The sequence below is a fragment of the Anguilla anguilla genome, chromosome 7, assembly GCF_013347855.1.
Source record: "Anguilla anguilla isolate fAngAng1 chromosome 7, fAngAng1.pri, whole genome shotgun sequence".
NCBI classification, from domain to species: Eukaryota; Metazoa; Chordata; class Actinopteri; order Anguilliformes; family Anguillidae; genus Anguilla; species Anguilla anguilla.
In genome coordinates, this window is record NC_049207.1 from 6,146,340 (window position 1) to 6,168,647 (window position 22,308).

Below are 22,308 nucleotides of genomic sequence, written 5' to 3' on the forward strand. Positions count from 1 at the left end.
AATTTTCCCCGTGCATCAGCAATGCGCCTCAAATCTCAAAGAGTCAACCCAGAGGCCACAGGTTTGGCGTCGGTTTTCCTGGAAGGAAACCAGTTATGGTGCAGCTATGACAACAACGACAACATAATCGCTGCCAGTCCCATTAAATTATCACCTCGTGTCTCTCTCTCTCTTTCCATTTCTCTCCATCTCTCTCTCTCTCTCACACATACACTTCCACAGCTTTTTCACAACACGCAAACTCACGCAAGCACATGCTGTACACATACTGCACACACAAACACACCACACACACACACAAACAACCTGATTTGCTCTTCGGTGATGAGCACCTAGTAGAAATGTCCTCCAGGTTGAATATTACAAGGAAATGTCCTTTCTTTTGTTTGAATGTCTGAGTTAAGTCAGGCCAGTAAGAGAAGCGAGTTAATTTTTCAGCAGATACATTACTATGAGAAACGTCTCACTCCTTTCTACAGAATGACTGGGCCTAAATGAAAAACAAATATGTTTTCCCATAAACACCCTCAGACAGAAAAACCTGTTATTGGGGTTTTTTTTTTAATCTTGCAGAAAAACAGCACACACTGAACACAGATAGTATGGGAACGTGTGGAGAATCTTGACGGCCATAGCTGGCATTCTGTGCATACCATCGACTTTGTGTCGCCCCCCCCCCCCCCCCCCCACCCCACCCACCGTCATGCCCCGGCCCCCTCCTCCATCAGATATACAGACCATAGCCTGAATACAACCACGGCTTTGTACTAAACTTGTCATGCCAGTCACACTGAGTCACTATACAGCATTTTCCAAAGTCGACATAGTGACAGCATGTCACACACACACACATATGCACATACATACACAGACACACAGACACACACGCACGCATGCACGCACACATACGCACGCACACACACACACACACACTCAATCACTACATTCATTTGCAGGACTGCACGGGGGCAACCTGTAATTATGTTAGTGAATACAAATCCATTGTAGACAGATTGTGCCTGCAGTTATTTCAGAGCTGTCATTAGCTCAAATTGACTAAATGAAGTGAAATCTGACATATTTTTAGTGGCTAAAAAATGTAGAGCAACCAAAGACTATTGTCCCAAATAATATAAAATATGCCCTGCAGTCAGAGGGCTCATTTCACACTGTTTTAACCAATAATATTTGGATGAAATGCGATGCGCACATTTGAACCAGGACGCTCATCTCCTCTTTACTGCGCATAACTTACTTAAGTGCTATTTTAAAGTGGTACATTGAAGTCACACAGATAACCCCCCTCCCCCCCGCCCCTGTCAGAAAGAGGGGGCGCGGGCGGGGGTGGGGAGGGGGATTCAGGTCGGACCAAGGACCTTCATTCTGGCACTGCATGGGCAGAGGGGAAATATGATAAAGGAAAATAGTCAGGGAGATAGAGGGAGGAAGCAACCTGTTTGATCTCTGACCCCGGGATTCCGACACAAGCTCCCCCAGCGGAAAGTTCCAGAGTCACGGCCCCCCCCCCCGCTGACCCTCCTGCACTCTCTACTTCCTGTCCCCAGCACCCCTGCCCTGTCCCACAGCCGGACGTCCTGTTTTAGCACCTCTCTCATTTCCCCAATGCTCGAAACACTATATGCGATCACACACAAACACAAACACACACACACACACACTAACATGCATACACACACATACACACCCACACACAAACACAAACACGCACACACACATACACACTCACACAAACACACACACAAACACGCACGCACACACACACACACACACACAAACATGCACACACACACATACACACTCACACAAACACACATACACGCACACTCACGCAGAAGCTTTTCGTAGCACCACCATCTCAACCAGGAGAGAGAAACTATGTGGGAAAAACTCCAATGTAATACCATCCAAACCAGGACACAGAAGTGTGCCAAAGCCAGCAAAGAAATATTTTGGAGACAGAGAGAGGAAGAAATACATGCCTAACTAATGCAGAAATACGTACAAAGGAATTACTTTCCTTACCTGCGTGTTAATACAATTACATAATTGTATAACTAAATAACATTGAGGCTGATGTTATCTCACAGTCTGTAATAAGTACGTATAGGAGCGCTCAAAATTTTCACCAGACCACAGAAAACTTGAGGCTGGGAGCTAAGATGAAAAGAGATCAGTTAAAACTTCATCAATCACAGGGGTGAGAACACAACCTTGCTACAGTGTGAGATTCGGAGCGCTCTGTGCTTTGGGTTCACCCATAGCCTAGCAACTCCCAAATCCACCAGCAGTTCACAGACCCAAAGAGAGCGTCTAAAAAAAAGGAAGCTAACCTCGGCGTGCTGCAGAGACGTCGTAGCATAGCAACACCGCAACAACGCGGCCAACACGTTACGAAAAGTGTTGCCAGAACCAGCTGTGATACGGGGGGAAAGTCGACCGACTGTAATCCCAGATGCAGCGCTGTGGTTCTGTAGCATCTGCCTCTCCCCTGTGAGAGACAAACTGCTTAAACTGCCAGGAAAGAGAGCGTCAGATATGACATTCCAAAACAGCGGGACGCTTTACAAACGGACGTCGGAAGGGTTCGCGCTAATGAATAATAATGTAACGTAGTAACAAAATTAAAAGCCACAGGTGGCAAGCGCTGCCAGTGACAGGACTCATCGGGGAAATTGGTCCCCCGACTGCACACGCCTCGGTCTTCCGAGCCAAGTCCGGGCAATCCCGCTCGCGGTGACAGCTTGCGCTGTGACTGAGCCCAATCCCCCGACCCTGAGTCAGCCGCGTCCAGACTCATTACTCTGGTGTTCCTCTACAAACACGAGCCCGGTCCCGGGCGCCAAGATCAAGGTCCAGATCCAGATCGCGGTTGGATGTCGTTGAGGCACGTCTCTGCGTAAACCGAGAGGATGCGCCACTCATGCTTACAATACTGCAGCCACTAACCAGCTTCGTATGCTAGCAGAACTGCAGCCCCTAACCAAATTCTCATGCTTACAGAACTGCAGCCCCTAACCAAATTCTCATGCTTACAGAACTGCAGCTGCTAACCAGCTTTGTATGCTAACAGAACTGCAGCCTCTATCCAGCTGCGTATGCTAGCAGAACTGCAGCCGCTAACAAGCTTCGTATGCGAGCAGAACTGCAGCGCCTAAACAGCTTCTGGGGATAGACAGAGGCACGCAGAGTGTGGTCCTAAAGTGTTCAAAAAAAAAAGAAAGACTTGAATTGTGTGGCCCAGGGATAACTGTGGCTATCGTGAGCATGTGTGTGTGTGAGAGAGAAGGGAAGATAGAGATGAAGGGTATAAGGAAAATAATTCATCTGTAAGTATTGTTGAATGTTTGCTATTTCCACACGTATTAAAATAAATATACTGCACATTAGTGTCATTAATCTATGTTATTCTAATTTCACATGCTCACATCTAATTTCACATTTCAGCTTCCCATGTTGCATGTATGTTAAATTAATTTTCAGACAGAGAGAAAGTGAGATGAGCAGACAGGTTAATTGAGAGAGAGAGCAGTGCTGTTTTGCGCCTCTGTCCCTCAGGTGAGTCCGCCGGGGGGCGGTTCTCACACAGCCCTGCGGAGTTCCAGCAGTAATTATTACTCCCCCCACCCCCTGGACGCTCGCCGCTCAGTTCTAAAAAAAAAAAAAAAAAGAAATAAAAAAAACTCCTCTGGGGAGTAAGCGGAGGAAGGACGGCGTCCTCTCTGAGCGAAGTTTGAGAATCTGGTTTTCTCCTTCTTTTCCTCTCTCTCCGCCGCTCGGTAGTTTCCATGATGTATTATTCCAGCACAGCAGCAAACGAGCCTCCGTCTGAGACACAAGCGGGAGAACCTTTGCTTTCTGCTGTTATAAGATATACTTTTAAAATAAACCGACGAATCTACTGGAAGAAGCAGCAAAGTAAAAGAGCCACTAGCAAGGCACATGCCTCAAGACCAGCCAGTGAAGGACCAACTGTTTTTTTGTTTTGTTTAAATGATCATTAAATAAAAACTTTGAGGTGTCGTCTGAAAATGGTTTTCAGGCATTCGTGGAAGACAGCCAGCGAGTCTGCCTTCATGACTGACTGGGGAAGATCGTTCCACCATCGGAGCAGAAAGACAGAAGAGCCGGGAGCCGCTAGGAGCACTCACTGGACCCCCGAAAAGGACGGGACAGGACAGCCAGCTAAGGAGAGGATGCTGAACAGAAAGGTCCTGCCATCTCCTTCTCAAACATATGTGATCGATATTGGCTAATAGTAAAACAAATGACAATGCAAACTGATCTCAACATCTGCATACGGGGCACACACACACACATAATGTATTTACTCAGCGACTTAACAACATGATCTGACCCCCATGATACACAAACTTCACCTTCTGTACCTGTCCAGTGCCCTTCTGTGCCCGTTTAAACTTAAGAGGTCTTCAACAGGGACCTGACCTGAATACAAGCCGTATCACTCCGCATTTCTTGGTCTTTCTCTCTGCTTTGATCCTGCCAATCTGATTTTAAATCTCATCCCTCATCTCCCAAAAGTAGAAATAATCCAGCCTTCTGTGCAACATATATAAATAGAAATGGATACACACACACACACACATACACAGACACATATACAGACACACACGAACACACACAAAGATACATGCACATAACAATACATATACAAACATGTATGTGCATACAAACACATGCACATACACATGCACAAACACGCACATACATTCTTCACTCACACGCATATACATATCCAACACACATGCACACCCACACACAAAAATGCATGCAAATGACAATAAATACTAACTATACATACAAACACATGCACATACACATCCACACACACAGACATAAACAAACACAACACACACGCACATGCATTCTCAACGTACGTACACCGATACACAAACACAAACGCGGGCAGCAAATACACAAAAGCACACGCAAATATACACAATCACACACAAGCACGCACACAAGTACACACAAGCACAAACAAATACACACAACCACACACAAGTACGCACAAGCACAAGCACACACAACCGCACACAACCACACAAAAGCACACACAAGCACACAAAAGCACACACACAAGCGCTCACAACCGCACACAAGCACACACACAAGCATCAAACCCCACGACACATCAGCAAACGGACAGAGCAGAGCAGCCCCGGAGCAGGGCTCAGACGGTACCTCTGTGCTGGTGTCTGTAGTGTCGCGGAAACTGATCCTTTCTGCCCGATCTAAGACAGCTTCATCAGCGCGGCGCGTACGCACACACACACACACGCGCGCGCGTCTCTTCGCTTCGACGGCAGCGCGGCGAGTGAGCGACGAGCGCTAGCGTAGCCAGTAAGGAGGGGGGGCGAAGGGCTGGACGCTGTCACGGCGCGGCGAGAACTGGGGAAGTTTTCACACCGTCTAATATTCCTCTTTACGCGGCTGACAGATGTGCTCAGCTCTCCCCATTTACTCATTTACTCATTTACTCCGCTCGTCTGGCTGACTGATACCGATTTCGCTCTGCGAATCTCAGCCGCTCTCGTTCAGCCGACTGCGTCCACCCCGCTGGCTCTCGGTTAACTCTGTCCGTGCCACTAATGCCCAATCCGCTCTCCTCAGCCCACTGAAACTCATTTACTCTGTTCCCTTCACACTCAATGAGCCCTGTCCACTCTGGTGATGACCATTCAACACTGTTACTCCACACAAACTAATCTGACTGTCACAGTAATACTCATTTAACTCTGTCCAGCACACTGATACTCATTTAACTCTGTCCAACACACTGATACTCATTTAACTCTGTCCAGCACACTGATACTCATTTAACTCTGTCCAACACACTGATACTCATTTAACTCTGTCCAGCACACTGATACTCATTTAACTCTGTCCAGCACACTGATACTCATTTAACTCTGTCCAGCACACTGATACTCATTCAACTCTGTCCAACACACTGATACTCATTTAACTCTGTCCAGCACACTGATACTCATTTAACTCTGTCCAACACACTGATACTCATTTAAATCTGTCCAGCACACTGATACTCATTTAAATCTGTCCAACACACTGATACTCATTTAAATCTGTCCAACACACTGATACTCATTTAACTCTGTCCAACACACTGATACTCATTTAACTCTGTCCAACACACTGATACTCATTTAACTCTGTCCAACACACTGATACTCATTTAACCCTCTCCAACACACTGATACTCATTTAACTCTGTCAAACACACTGATACTCATTTAACCCTCTCCAGCACACTGATACTCATTTAACCCTCTCCAGCAAACTGATACTCACATTTGGCATGTGTAGGGAAATTAAGGAGCAGAGAGCATTCTTATTTTTATTGAATATGCTTCAATTTATAGAATCGGACTACAGCCGGGCTTGTAGAAACAAGGAGACTTGACAGAAACTTCAGGTCTATATTATATAATGTGCTAAAAAAAAAATCCAAACAGCCAGCGTCTAATCAATTGTGCACATTTTCTGTTTGTAACAAAAAAGGAAAAATCAATATAAAGTTGAAAAAGGCAATGTTGTTTACTGGTGGCCTATAAATGAAAGTATAAGTGTAAAATGCAGGCGCTCTCAAACTCTGCGAGTATCCCTGTTAAAATGAGCAGTGCTGCTGATTGAGGTAGGGCCTTGTTTCCACGTCGCCGGTCCAGACTCTCCCAGAGTGCACGGGGAGCGCGAGGGAGGACGGCGAGACGGACAATCTGTTCCCCAAAAATAAACAGAGGCCTGGTGCGTGCTGTGAAGCGCCCTCTCCCGCCCCCCCCCCCCCCCCCGAGCCAGAAGCTTCCGGAACCTTCCGGAGCCCGAAACGCAACACATTTCGCCTCTCAGACGAAAACACCCTGGCCGTGCGGTTTCCGTGTTATTTGGGGGGGGGGCATTTTTAACGGTGTGCGTCCCCGCCTGGAGGGCGTGGAGCCGGCACAGGCTCAGAGTGACAGCTGCCATGACGCACAGCTCTTCTGCTCTAACCCAAACAGCCGGAGGACATCAAATGCCTTTAAGACCAGGAGCCACATTCACACGTATTTCTGGAGCCACTATCCAGGCGTCTGTGCTTTCAGATTGCCGCGGACATCTGTCGCTCCCAAAGCTGTGGTAATATTGCTTTATCACACTACTGCGCAGTAAAATAAACTCTTTTACTCAAAACTCTTTTGGAGTTTAAATAGAGCACATATGGTCACTGCTGGACTCAAATAGACTGTTAGAATTCATCTTGATAAATGTTTGATTTTGAGTTTGGATATCTTTGTGAACAAACAAAGAATTGGGTTTTTTCATTTTCTAAAAAAAAAAAAATATTCTAAAATTGTCTGCCAGCACTGGATTTGGCCTGCAATGCCAGCGGAGCTGATTTTTAACTGAGCTGAGCGGAGAGAGGGATCCGTGCCACAGAACAGGAAGTAGGTCACCGCTGTCATTCAGTGCAGCTGTGACCAAGGGGACCCAGCTGGGACACATGCTGAGGCGACTGTGAAATTGCCCCTTATCCCTTACGAGGTGAATTCGACCTCGTCTCCATCAGATCACAGGCAGGAGGGCGGTAAATAAAGTCCGTTGAAATAATGAGAGAGGCTGGAGGTCGTGCTCATTTAGTAAAATCTGCAGCATCTGTTAGGCCTGTCATGTGACTGCGGGTCCGAAACGGGGTCTTTAAAACATCGTGCTTCCTCTCTCCTCTGTGGCCCATACGCTGAGCGCGTGGAACACGCCCGCGTGTGGGGGTGGGGATTATATGCGTCGGCTCTCTGTAGCAGCGTAGGAGGGCATGAATTATTCACTTTTCATCTCTCTCGCTTTCTCCCTCGCTCCCTCCCTCCCTCCCTCCCTCTCTCCCTCTCTCCCTCTCCAAAAGCGCGTATAGAGAGTCGTACTGTGGAGGCTACAGTACGAGCCCGTGAGTGCCTCTTGTTCCTCTTTCTTCTTTCCGTTTGTATCAAAGCAGGGACGAGGGGGGGGTGAAGAGTGGAGTGACGCATAGTGCGTACGCATCTGACACAGGTTGCCCTGTTGCCATGGAGACAACCCCTCCGCCACCGCCATTATCACCGCTGCCGCCGCCACTCTCCCACCTTGCTCCGGCCCGTTAGCCTCAAAACAGCCCCCCCCCCCCCCCCCCCCCCCCCCGCACGCGCTCTGTGTTTCCCCGGCGTCGTGCAGCTGTGCACAGGGCAGACCTGCAGGGGGGGCCGTCCGATGTTACCATGGCAACACGCCGGCATCGACAGGGCATCGGCGGCGGCGGCGGCGGCGGCGGCTATCCCCAGCTCACTGCAGCACCCTCCTGAAGGGTAAGGACTCTGTGCTTACATAACAGCCAATCACAGAGCGCCAAAGTTAGCCCAAAGCCCAAAAACAAAATGGAGTAAAGTATCTCAAGAGATATCGAGTCTGAGTCAACTTAATGATTGTTTTGTCGTAAATGGAAAGCAATATGTTTGCTGTCCACAGGGAAATACAAAGGAAAAGGGGCCAGCGATGATTTATTTTGTTATTCCGGTGCATTATTCCATTTTAATTCTGATAATTAAATTCAAAACACTCATCTGGCATATATAGAGGCGTCTTAAACCACTGTGCCTGTTTCGGATACCAACGCACTGCGATAAGTTTCCAAAGAGTGAACACACACGCATCACAGCACAGCAGAAACTTCACCTCATTGCTGCAACCGGTCCTACTGTACATGTAGCTTTTGCGCACGTGCCCAGTGTGGTGTGGAACGAAGAGGAAGGCAGGGTACATCACGTGTGTTGAGGAGCTGGTGGTGGTGGTGTTGGGGGGGGGCAGTCACACAACACCTACCAACACCGCAGGGATGCAATACCTGCAGTGCAGTGGGGAGGTGTCTGGGGGCGGTGTGTGAGTTCGAGCCACGACGAGTCACACAGGTGGGAGTGAGGAAGAGAGGGAGCGAGGAACGAGAGGGAGGGAGTGGGGGTGGAGGCCATTGTGGGATGCTGGTGAAAGCACGTGGGGTGCGGGGGGGGGATTGCAACAAGAAAAAAAGAAAGAAAGAAAGGAAGGAAGAACACCTAGTAGTTCCTGGGTGATTTGAGTATGTGGGTGTGGGGAGGAGGAGGGGGCATATCGTTTTTTTTGGGGGGGGGGGTGGTTGCATTAAAAGCAGGATTGTGCTCTGGGGGGCAGGGTAAGCGGAGGCGTAGCACAGGGTAGGGAACAGCGTGGTGCGGCTGCAGGTACGAGTGGGCGCTGCGCTGTGGGTGGGCGGGGGGGCGGGGGGGGGGGGGGCGGGGTGAAGCGTGTGCCGCAGGGGAACCGCGCACAAAACTCACTTAATTGGGGAGAGAATAATGGCACACAGCCCTCCGTGACAAAATCTGCAGAGCAGGGGGGGAGCTCGGTGTGGGGGGGGGGGGGGGTTCAGCAGCTGGGAGCGGGACAGCGATATTATAGGCAATGAGGCCTGCCATCAGATGTAATTTGGAGGTGCGAGGAGGCGCAGGGAGGTGTACCCTATGTCCTGCAGGAAGAACTGACTGAGTTGGTCTGACTGAGCTCTATAGGAGAAGGGCAGCCTTTCCCCCTTTGTTTGGCATTAAACTGAGCCATATCCCTCCTTCCAGGAGGAAAGTTTGACCTTATTTGCTCACAAGACTAAGTATAAATTGTTTGGATAGAAAGGTAGCCAAGTGAAAGATGGGGAAACTAGAAATGCTAGGGAGGTAGCTAGAGACCCAGCATTACTAGTTACCCCATATTTTCTATGGAGTGCCAATGGAGAGACTTCTCCTGTACAACAGAGATAGGATCCATCTCACATTCACTGTCTGAATATTAAGGGATGGCATGATGCCCCACCAGTCAAATAGTCTTGTTGTAATTTGTTTGCTTTCTTTGCTAAAAGACAGTTGTAAAAACAAACAGCTCTAGCCATCAGCTCCCAAAAAGACAAGAAAAAATACTTAATGTCATTTTGCCCAGGTCAGTGAATCTGTGTAAACCTGCATATAGTCACACTTAGACAATTACAGCAAGCTCCCCATCAATCTATCACATCTCAGACCTTTCAAAGTGCACACGCACAGCTGGACTCATTCAGTCTTTCAGCCAATCAGCTTGCAGGTGGGGTGCAGAAGGGACTACACTCTCCTGTTATTCATTTGGTAACAAAATCCTTCTTTTCTCAGACACGACTTATTCTTGCTCCCTGCAGAATATTCCCACCAATTAAAAACAGGTAATGGGTTCTGGAACCCTCTCCCTTAAGTACCAATATTACTGTATTCATTAGCATATGCCCACATGATCCCATGACAACTATATTAAATTTGACCAACAGGTTCCACGTGACCGCTTAACACAAGCATAAAAAGTTTTCTTTTGTGATTGCCTCCAATTTAAAAACACATGCATCTCCAAACATCTTTAAACATGAATCTTTCCCCTCAGATGTTAAGCCAAGTACAGGTTATTTGTGTTTTTGTTTTGGGGGTCACAGGAGAAGCTGCAGCAAAAAACAACTTTGCCTACGAACCTACGAACCTACTCCAGTTCTGCATCTATTTCCATGTTTTCCTACGACAGCTTTGCAACGACCTTTTCCAAGGATACCAGACACATCCAAACAACCCCACTGCTCATTTGAATGAGTGCCAACCCATCGTCACGACAACACCATAGAGACACGTGCAGACCCAGCGCTCCTTAGAGCGCTCGGTTCCCTGGTGCCCACGGCAACGCAGCGCTCCCCCCCCCCCCCCCCCCCGGCTACCAAAATAAAAAAGCTTAACAGGCTAATGCAATTAGCCCTTCAGAGCGCTAACAAATAGCTGGGTGACGACGGCTCGCTTTCTCTCTCTCGTCGAATTTGAGAATGAAAGCCCTACTCAGTGTTCTCCAGACCTCACAGATTTATGTTCCCTCCCTCCCTCCCCCTTCCTGCCCCCCCCCCCCCCCCCCCCGGAATACCAGCCCCCTCAGCAGCGCACTGACCTGCAGTGTCTGCCACCTCCTCGATGACCGGCGGCAGACGCAGTCCGTCCATCGCTCCTGCCGCAGAACAGAGGAAGTGGGGCTGGGGGGGAGGGGGGGGGGTGTGGAAGGGGGCGGGCTAGGGGGGCGGGGTCCACACACTTGACTGAGCTGCGGGGGGAGGGGCGGTGGCCTTGGAGATGAGCGAGATAAGGGGGGGGGGGTTCAGGTGCAGGGGTCACAATGGATAGACGCTTCCTGGGTGGGGTGGGGGGGCTGAGCACTAAGATCCAGACAAGCTCAGCTGCAGCGTAGCTTCATCCTGTTTGTGAAGAAGGAAAGGAGACAAATGAGACAGACACCACAGGTAGACGCATGCTACATCTCTCCCTCTCTCTCTCTCACTCTCTCTCTCTCTCTCTCTAGTTCTCTCTTTCGCCAATCCATTGCTACACAGTTCTCTACTCTGTCTCACCATTCTCGTTCCTCACCATATTGTCATGGCGTTGCTGGCTCTTAGCGCTCTTGATGTGCGTGTCCTCTATCTCCAGACACCGTTTCCCCTCTTTCCTGCTCTCTCTCTCTCTCTCGCTCTCATTGGCAATGCAGATCAGCTAACAACACTATCAGCAGCTCTCAATTACCTTCTCCGTTTCACAGACACACTCGCACAAACACGTACACGCAGGCGCAGACACACACACACACACACACGCACACACACAGCCGGCAGGGAGGGCATTTACCTTTAATGAGATCCAGATCTTGCAGCAAGAGGAGCTGACAGCCAGTTCTCCGGCTTGCTGTTCATTTCCCCTCTGTCGTCTCTACTCTCTCTCTCTCTCTCTCTCTCTCTCTCTCCCTTTCTCCCTCGTTAAAAGGGGCTCTGGTGCTTAAAGCTGTTCAATGTCAGATGAATCTTCTCCCCCTCTCTCTCTCTCTCTCTCTCTCTCTCTCTATCTCCCGCTGTCACTCTCCCTGTCCGTCGCTACATTTTTTCCACGCAGCCGTGATGCCCGGACATTTGAATGCTGGCCCCGGTCCCCGAATTCGCAGCTGGTTCATCTGCACGTCAGCCGCGCGGTGCAAGCGGGCAGCACGAGAGAGAGAGAGAGAGAGAGAGAGAGAGAGAGAGGGGAAAATGTGTCATGAATTAATAATGAGGGGGGAAAGATTTAACCCTTGACTGCCCTCACCCGTGTGCCACTGAGGCATCACAATGAGGGAGCAGAGAGGGGGATCCACAGACTGCGAGGAGGAAGTACAAACGACAACAAAAATAGTGGCATCAACCTGAATGTAAAGTTTCACGTTCCATTCTAAATTCTGAGTAATAGCAAGTTAAGTGAGCATCGTCAGCTGGACAGCCATGACCTAGTTGTCTAGGACAAGGCAAGGCACTTACAAATTAAGCTTAGTACTGGCTTGACAGAAATGTATGTTCCCCGAAGCAAAAAGTTACATTTTGAAACAAGTTAGCAGGTTGTGTGTTGCACGCAAATGATACCGGCCCAACAAATCTGCGATGTTTTTATTAAAAACTGGAGTAGTTATGAAATAACTGTAGGAGGAGTTAGGAATAATAAGATCAGTGAGTATAATAGGTGGCTGCACCCTCACGCAAGCCATCTAATTTGATATTTGCTCGCGCTGCCGTGACACGGCAGTAAGATTACACAGCCACCCATCAAGCATGAGCAAGTTGAGTCAAGCCACACGGTGACTCTCAATAACAACATGCTATTCACAGGGCGAGAGGGCAAGAACGCCGCGGTTCGAAAACGCGACGGTGGGCGTTTCGATGACAAGATCAGTTCTGTTCAGAGGCACACTGACACCGATCGTGTTGGACGGGGCACACGGCCGTGACAAGCATAAAACGGGGAAACTGCTGAAGAGGAACGGGAGTGTGTCGGAGAGAGGCTGTCGCAACAGCGCTCACGTAGATAGGAGATGAGATGGACAAAAGCGTGAACAGGTTTTCAATCACACAAATCCTTGCTCTTTAAATCAGACCCACACGCACACAATGCCCGACAAGATTTATTGATGGTTTGGGGAACAGGCCGTTCTCCTTTCATTTGCCCGCTAATCGTCAGTTGCCAGCGTGCTAATGACCGCAGGGCCGTTCCACCCTGTCATCTGGAACACAGCGCGCCCTGTGGTGTTCGGCGTCAAGCGGTTATTCCCTCTGCTCGGACACGCTTTTTTGCGCAGTCACGATCGGTCGGTGGCGATCGGGACCTCGTTGCGACTCGCGTTCCGCAGTTCCACAGCGCGACGAGTACGAACGGAGGGGACTGACACACACGGAACGTTGACATCACCGGGGAGGTCTGCTCGTTCCGGAACCTTCCGCCGAAGTAACGAGGTCATCGTTGGTGAACCGCCTCTGGCGACCTTCCCCCCGGGCCTTAACGAGGTCGGGAGTCGCGGTGCGTCTGGGGGTGTCACCTCACGCGGGGTTTTTTTCGAGAGCACGCGGGGAAAGCACCAGCGTTCTAAAAGAAGACCACGGCCCAGAATATCGCGGCAGTTGATTCCTGTTAATTCTTTACTTAGAACTGGGGAGTTTCTGATACACAATCCAAAAATATCCAGGCTAACCTACTGTTAAAACATTCAGAGCCATGAAACACACACACACACACACACACATACAGCACACACGGTGTCAATCAAAAGTATTTTATGACCAAATAACCAGCAAATGACCAGCAAAACTTTTTAAAAATATTTATTTACCAACCCCGTATTACGGTTTAGTCGCACAAAATGTTGAAGCAATTTCATTGGTTGTTGAGTTCTGAGACATTCAAGAGCACACAGCGCTAGAACTAAATGTACAGTATGTAGAAAATGTAGAAGAGCAGCCCAAAAAAACGCCTTGTTTTTTTTTTTGCATGACTCTGACAATATGCAGTTACGTGACTCACGGCCCACTCACCTGAGAACAGCGAGCTCCTGCATTAGTGGAAGGCCGGCGTTTCACCCACGCCTCTCATCTCAGTGTCCCACTGTGGGCTGGGAGGTCAAATCCCCATCACTGACACCTTTTAACATACGTGTTCCTAGCGTGTTTATCTGCCTCTCCAAAACAGATCAAGAGCTTTACGCTCAAATGGGCATTTCATCAAAACTGGGGACGAGTCCTATCAACGAGGATAAGCAAATAGTCCAACAGCACGTACAGCGCCGTGTCCTTTATATACTGATTTACCAAGCTGTATTTTTGCTTGTCCTCGTACATTTTCCACCTTCAACATGTTCGGTGAAGAAGACAGCATAAAGTCATCGACTTAAATAACAATCTGGGTTTAAGCTAATGCTATAGGCCCCTGAATAAACAGTGACTCACAATTCAACCTTCGGTTTCTAAAATGGAACAACTATTTAACTTCAAGCATCACATGGTCTTTGGAGTGTTGCTAGGCAACTGAAGGCACCCAGAGTGCATCTGAATTAGGCCAGTATCAGAGCCAGTCTAACTATCAAAGCAGCTGTAAACTACAAATAGAAAACATGGCTTTGAACATCCTCGTGCTGCTGGAGAAGAAAGAAAAAGATCCATCCCAGGTTGTTCAGCTTTACAAAGACCAGATACCTACTAGGTCAACTCTGTATAGTGACACTATGAACGCAGAACTGCAGAAATAAACTCACGATTAATGTAGAATGGTTGTACAGAGGGAAGGAATACTATCACACGGATTCTGTGCACGCGCACATTTCTTGTGACGGCCTAGCATTGGACATGACTGCCTTGTCAGACGATTATGACCGTCAGGTGGATAAAATGGCTAGTTAAAATGGATGTATAAATCAGTATCGTTTGGGGAGGGAAATATTGCATCCAGATAAATTAATAAAAAAGCTCAAGAGATAAGATTCTAAAGAGGAAACAAATACAAGTTAACATCTGGGTGACAAGAAAGGAGATCTTCTCGTCGATAGTCCACACAGACACAGGAAATGACATCAGAGTTGGGGGTTGACAGAACAATCAGCAAACACAGAGAAGAATAGAAGGTACTGAAATGGGCAACTTGCCAGATTTGATGTTGATGTAAATTACAACATTATACAGAGGAAGCAGTAGTCTGCTTTAAATGGGAATCAGTTTTTTACAGCTTTATCACGTGTGATCTCCATTGCTTAATAGAAACTGAGCCAAATCTTTTGGAATAATTTATAAGTAGTGCAGAGGCAGTCAAGGAAATAGTCTGATGAAAATGTAAATGTGACGAAGTCCAACCAAATGTGACAATAAGTCAATTATGTCAGATTATGTGAGATTATTCTATACGACAGTACCCCCATTCTGCATAACGCTTATTCATAAAGTAGGTTTGACATTTGTTCAGAAAGGTACTTTGCCAGAATAACATTAACATAACATTACTGGCTTTCAGCATACACTCTTGGCCAGAGTGGCTCACACAACTTTCAGACTCTACTTAAACAAAGCACCCATTTATACAACTGGATATAAACTGAAGCAATTCAGGTGAAGTAACTTGCTCGAAGTCCTACTACGGAATCAAACTTTTAGGTTACAAACCCAATTTCACACCCATATGGCAACACTGTACATGGTGTCATTTCTTACACGACTAACACACTGGCAAGCGAGCTAGTTGTAGAGTGAGCACTCTCGATCGTTGTTTTGCTTAATGGCCATGTACTGCTTGAACATCGTTGTAAATGTTAATATATTCATACTGCCTGATCTGAATGCATTTCCAGTGGGTTTCCAGGCAGACTTCAGTGTGACCACAGCTTTTGACCAATGAATTGCACCATCGAGATATGCCGTACATCTTCCTGTATACAGTGTCCGCTCACCAGTTCCATGGATTCCTATGGAAGCTGCTCATTGGCAAATTAAGCCAATTCACAGAGGCTGCCGCGTTCGACTACGGGCCTTCTGGGACCAGATATATACAAACGCACTGCGTACCTAAACGAGAAGGGCATGCAGTGCACGTGTGCATCGGGTTCCAGAGGCTCCAGTGGGAAAAGTCAATGCCTGGTCCCCTGAGTTTCACCATAGAATATGTATCTAGTTTCCAACTCTACCGTCTATGGTAAACGATAACCATCCGCAGGCAGAAGAAATGGCACAAGAGGGTAGCAAACACTAGCGGGCATGCATCGCCACAGGCACCCGCAGGCACTCCCAGTGGACTGAAGAGCTGTCCTCAGTTACTTTACATAAACCTGTCCTAACCGCCTATTTCCAACAGAATCCTGCAGAGGAGAAATCATTTTACAGTAGTGGGCACCGCAGTCCGGGTTACATAAGGGTTTGTTCTGTGAGAGCTCAGTCAATGGGAGCAGGGGGAAACTCTACAACATCGTGCCAAATTATATAAGATCTATTGCGCAACTGAACACATGGGTTTGGGTCCTGTTCCAAAATCGTTTCAGTCAATATCCTACAGGACTGAAGTGCGCTTCACGAGGTTATGTACCGTTGGAAGAATCTGCCAAACTGTCTATTCCATGTAATCAAAGGGAGAGCCAGAGAGGGAAGCATTAGCAGGAAGTGGGAAGAGGTCCTCTGTTTCTACATCTGTCTTTCCAACACAGATGGAGACTGAATCCCGAACACTCTCATGGTAAATGCATGCTCACATACGGATGCATAGACACAAACACGTGCACACACACACACACACACACACACACACACTCTCACACGCACGTGCCTGTCGTGAGGAAGGGACACTCCTAATATGACAAAGCAGGCTCTTCGCATGAATACAACTTAATCAAAGGTGACTTATAGCGTTCATTTCTCATAGTTCCGAAATTACAGAATAGTTTCCTGCACCCAACCCCTAGAGCCAAACAGACCTTTCAGTTCCCCTCATACAGTACGTCCACAATGCAGAAGATTTACACTCGTTTAAAAACACGCCATGAGCACATGGGGACCGATGCTGCGTTCAGCCGTTCAAGCATCTAGATGTTGGTCTCAGTTAAAGGGAAGCATGTGGTCTGAAAACAGAGAAGCTCTAGTCCTACTGCAGGCGAGGTCTATGCTTCATAACGTGCCTAAAAAAAACCTGCGTTGTGAAATCGAATCCTAATTTAGCGAGAATTACGTTTGGAAAAGGGAAGTGGGGAAGAACAGCTAATTCCCCATCTCACTGCTATATTCAGTGCGTCTCTGGAATGGGGGGATTCGCCACGCTTGCCACAGAGGACCTGCCAGCCTTGCGACCCCTTCAGAGAGGATTCTTACAAACCTGGCAACCCCGCTTTGAAATGAACAAGAGGGGGAGTGAAAGAGTGGGTGAATTGAAACCAGAGGGAAGGAGAGAGAGATAGAAAGGGAGAGAGAGAGAGAGAAAGAGAGTAGGCGGAGGATAGGGAGAGTCAACAGCTCCGGTGACACCAGGTGGGAGTGGAGAGAGACGAGCACGCGGAGAGGGGAGGGGGGCCGCGCTCTCGTCCCACGCCCTCCCACGACTGCGGCTCCTCTCTCTCTCCTCCGGCAGGGCGATCAAGGAGGAAAGCAGGAGACGGGGGGGGGGGGGGGGGGGGGGGGTGGGGGGCCTGCGGGAGGGAGAGAGTGGGTGGGAGGGCTATGGGGAGAAAGAGAAACATTGGAGGGACACAACTCCACACTCTAAGCCAGTGGTTCCCTAACCCTGTTCCTCATTCCACAGCTACAGATCTCGTCCAGCTGCTAATTAGACAAGTCAGGTGTGCCAAATGTGGGTTGAAATGAAAACCTACAGGATGGAACGACCCCTAAGCTATCCAACAAGATCACTTTTGGAGGTTATGGGATGTGTGTTTTCATGACATAGATGCAAAAAATGTCAGCCATGGCCTGAATTTAATGAACTATTATTCTTAAATGTTGGCAGGAGTTAATGCAGTTAAATGCAAAAGTATTGGGACAGTGAAACTTTTTTTTGCCTTTTTTTGCCTCTGTACTCCTGCACATTGGATTTGAAATTACAAAATGAATATGAGGTTAAAGTGCAGACTGTCAGCTTTTTAATTAAGTTTGTGGTTTTTTAATCCATACCGGGAGATCCGTGTGGGAATTACAGATGGCTCTGTGATGCCACGACCTCTTGGCATCTGGACGGCAAAGCATCACTCTCCGTAGCCAAAAAAGTGAGTGATTGTGTTCTGTCTTCACAAAATGGGGCAAGTCAATCATGCATGAGTGAGGTCACCGTTCCGTGTAACCCTGCTCGACCTGAAGTCTCGAGGCAGCTGAAACAAGCGGCAGTGTTCGATTCCAGTGCCCCAAAATTACGGAAGGACTTATCTCACCGTGTGCGAATCTCTTTAGCCATTCTTACGGTTAAAAAAGTCGAATCCCCAGTGTGGACTGTTTCAAGGCCATAATTCAGCCCTGCTTCTGTGTTCTACCATCTAAATTTTATATTTTCTTTCAACTCATTTGATCTGTTCTTCTTTCACAAACCCCCCCCTAGTGTTGGATTGCATCACTGGGGGATCCGTCACCCACTTCAACAACCACTTACTCTGGATCCACGCAACGCAACGCAGCGCAACGGCCCCTAATCAGCGCTGAGGCCCTGCTCTACTCCAGAGGCTGTGCTCCTTATTCCGAGCACATATTCAACAACGCTAGCAATTCTGTTCCGATTATTTCATTTTCAATAAAACGGGCTTCCCTTAAATTATATATTTATTTCTCATTAGTGGGTCAGGGAGGAAGTTTAACATTGCTTTTCTTACCAATATGCTTTTTCTATCAAGTCCTATCAAGTGAAAATAGCCTATAACCCACTTTACTAAAGTAATGTTAACTGCATTACAACGGCCTTAAGAAATAGCTGAACATGTGACGACCTGGAATGTCAACTAGGGGGTCCTCTTAAGAGTTAAGTAAGAGCTGCAAGATGCAACCATTTGTTTTTTCAATAACATTTATAATAAAATTTATTTTCACAAATTTATCACACTAAACTCTAAGGGGGGTGGAGTAGTTTCTTTACGCTCTTTATGTGAAATTTTGTTAACAGTTAATCGAGCACAATTACATCTACTGTCTTAACTCAGTGTGTATGTACAGTACATGTGCCTGTGTTGCATATTGTGTGCATGTTTCAATATGCTTCCTGGAAGAGTCATTCCCCTGCAGGGTTTAGTTTGTACCACAATCCTTCACAGTACAGACACTCTGCCCACACACATGCAAACATAAATATACATAAACGGAGAGGGCGAACTGCCGGTGAGATACAGTGCTCGTCCACAGCTGTAGACTAAATCAGCCTTCTAAACAGCTCCTCAGATTCAAGACAAAGCCGCCTGGATAAAGAGATCAAAACTCCCCACAGAACGGGGCGTTTTATTAGCATGGAGATGAAAAGGGCTTACCCAGGCCTCTGAGTAACTGCTCCATCCGAACTGGGGATCGATCGATACCCTATCAACTCCTCAATAGGCCTTGCTGTGCCCCGAATTCAGTGGCTATGGAACAGCATAATCCTGCTAGCCATGGCCAGAGATGTAATAACAAAGAGTAACTAGAAAGAATACACATAGCAGAGTGCAGAATTCCGCTCAAGTTACAAAATGTACACAACGCATGTCTTGGCAATCCGGTCATTAGTTTTTGAGATATGTTTGGCCTGATGGTGGCGCTAGAGGAAAGGTCATAAGCAGGCCAAAATCAACAGGTTTCTTCCTCTTGGGGACATGAATGCACACAGCAAATACAATGGCGATATGGCCATAACATTCAGAGATCTGTCAATCATAAATTGTAAGTTTGGCCTAATGGTGGCACTAGAGGATAGGTCATTAGGGTCACCAAAATCAATAGGTTTTTCCACCTGGGAGCATGAATATGCACAGAAAATTTTATGGCAACCCGGCCATTACTTTGCCAGATACAGTACGTCTGTCAAGGACGGACAGACAAACATAGGGACAGACAGACGTCATTACATAAGCTCATTGGCAGAGGTAATAACAGAGAGAAATCAATGTTACTTTAGTGCCAGAAACCTCGATAACAAGGTCAAATCAGTGTCACCTTTCTGCCAGAGGCCGCGAAACACAGATAATTAATGTTGCTCTACTGGCAGAATGTGAAATGTATGTAAATAAGGTATTAACTTGACCAGACATTTTTAATCATATCGATATCTATACCACAGTTCATAAAATTGTCACTGACAGAATAATGGAGGACAACACGGAACGCAGAAAAACGCACACATACAACACGCAGATATTTTAGACCAGTCACCAGTATTGTGATTTCACCTGAAAAAACTAATTCTGTTCACAAAAAAACACGAAGAAGAATGGGGCATTCACCTTCCTTATACTAAAAAAGACTGGTGCAAGCCTTTTCCCGTAGTATTCCTATTCCCATTCCCAGTCGTGACCTTCAGGCTCCTCCCACAGCTGCAGGTTCCAGTCAGTACACGAGGCAGCACACCAGCCTGTATGAGAAAGCACGGCTTCGGTCTGGAGGACTACAGCCAGTTCAGCCGAGACCGTCGGTTAGAGGAATCCGTATTGCGTGAAGAGGCAAGAGATACCCTGCCAACCGATACCCTGCCGACCGAGAGCCTAAACACCCAAAAGGTGGCAATGAGCCACAGTTGGCACTGGCGCTGGTCAGGACTCAATTGCAGCCCATGGTGAGCATCTCCAAAGATAGGCTCATTAGCTAGACAGACACACCCATCCGCAGCACTGTTTTCCCTTGAGTTTACAAGGGCAAATATATGCACAGGCCAGAGAATGCTAGATTAATAACTCCATCTTGACATTTAAACTCCCAAAATTAATCAGTTAGGGAAAAAAAAAAGAAAAAGAAAAAAAAAGTGATCTAAAATCTATAGATTAATCATACGAAAAAAAGGTCTGGAGTCCACAGGTACCCCGTGTACATTTCGATTCAGGGCCCATGAGGACTAAGTCAGAACAAATGAATGTCTGGAAACTCGTTATCCCTGGGGGTCAATCATCTCCAGTAAGGGGGGGGGGGGGGTGGGGGGCAGGGCAGTGATCCCACTGATTCCAGCAAGACTACAGACTGCCGGGGCTCTGATGGGCCGTTCTTAAGGGGGGGGGGGGGGGGGGGGGGATTACCTCTTATATTCAGCAGTATACACATTCTTTCGGGCAAGGGGGGGGGAGGGTGCAAATGTGGGCCGCACAAAGTGTAAAGGCGTTATCGTGTAGGTGAAAGGGGCGGATTGATTTTTTTTTAACGAGCCGTGGAGTGCATCCATTCTCTTTTCATCCTATTTTCCAGGAGGAGACTCACCGACCTGTTACAAACACAGAGCTGTAAAATCGACCGCAGATCTACCGGGGAAAGGGGGGGGGGGGGCAGAACAGCGCACCCAAGCTTGTAAACATGCCACGGCCGACCCACAACAAAGAGAGGCCCGTAAGGGGGGGGGGGGGGGAGGATACGAGCATTTCAACCCGACACCGCCGGTGAATTTTGAACTCTTCAGCGGTGTCCTTCGGCCAATTCCCTCTGCAAACCCTGAGCCACCGTATTCATTCACCACAGAGAGAACAGAGAGAGCGCGCTGGGCAGAACATTTCAAGTTTAATTAAAAAAAATTATCCAGTGAGCTCCGCTGGACTGAAGGAGAGAAACCCAAACCACAGCACAAAGCAAGTGAAAGCTGAACTCTTCAGAGGAACTTTAGGGCAGCCCATACACCAATGAGCACGAAGGGGTCCAGAACTCATCACTCTCAGCATGTATTGACCAGAGGGCCCGTAATCTGGAATATGGACTGAAGTAAAAAGAGCAGTTTGGGGTTTTACTCGGTGCAGTTATCCAGCTAACTCAGCAATCCTGTTTCATGATACAGGCCTGTGAGCTCTTGTGATGCCTTTCCCTCAGCCAGGATAAGACAGTAGGACCGGAAAGAGCACACTGCTCACTGCAGACGACCGGCTCCTCACCCTACAGACAGACAGACAGCTTCCAGCACCTCCACGTTGCATCCATATCATGAAGACAGCAGTCGTATAACATACTCTCACAAAGCATCCATTGACCCCTGCAGCTCATCGACCAAATGAACGCAACAGGAACAGACACAAACTAGACCCCGAACACCGCAATGCCGCATGTTACGAGATCAATATTACACATAATCTGCAGTTTATCACACACCAGCATGCTGAACACTCAAACCATAAACTCTCTGCTTCTTTCATGGTGCCAAATTTTCAGCCAGAGCCTTTTACAGTTTAACGTATGGCACATCTCCCTCTAGTGGCCGACTGTGGTCATATCCTCGATTGTGCATG

The 22,308-nt window shown here is 47.7% G+C and overlaps 1 protein-coding gene across 5 annotated transcripts in view; it reads right to left on the minus strand.

The window, feature by feature from the left end:
* LOC118231797 (coiled-coil domain-containing protein 136) overlaps positions 1-11,134 on the minus strand; it is a 35,753-nt gene extending 24,619 nt beyond the window's left edge. For 3 of the 5 annotated variants that reach the window (XR_004766150.1, XM_035426051.1, XM_035426050.1), the window contains exon 1: positions 11,035-11,134. Coding sequence is in view for 2 of the 5 variants with exons in the window: in XM_035426051.1 (XP_035281942.1) it covers positions 11,035-11,086 (52 nt within the window). In the remaining 3 variants the exon portion in view is untranslated. Of the gene's footprint in view, positions 1-4,406; positions 4,576-5,223; positions 6,250-11,034 lie in introns of those variants that run through there. The other 2 variants (XM_035426052.1, XM_035426053.1) reach the window with 2 other exon arrangements.
* Between the last annotated feature and the right edge of the window lie 11,174 nt (positions 11,135-22,308).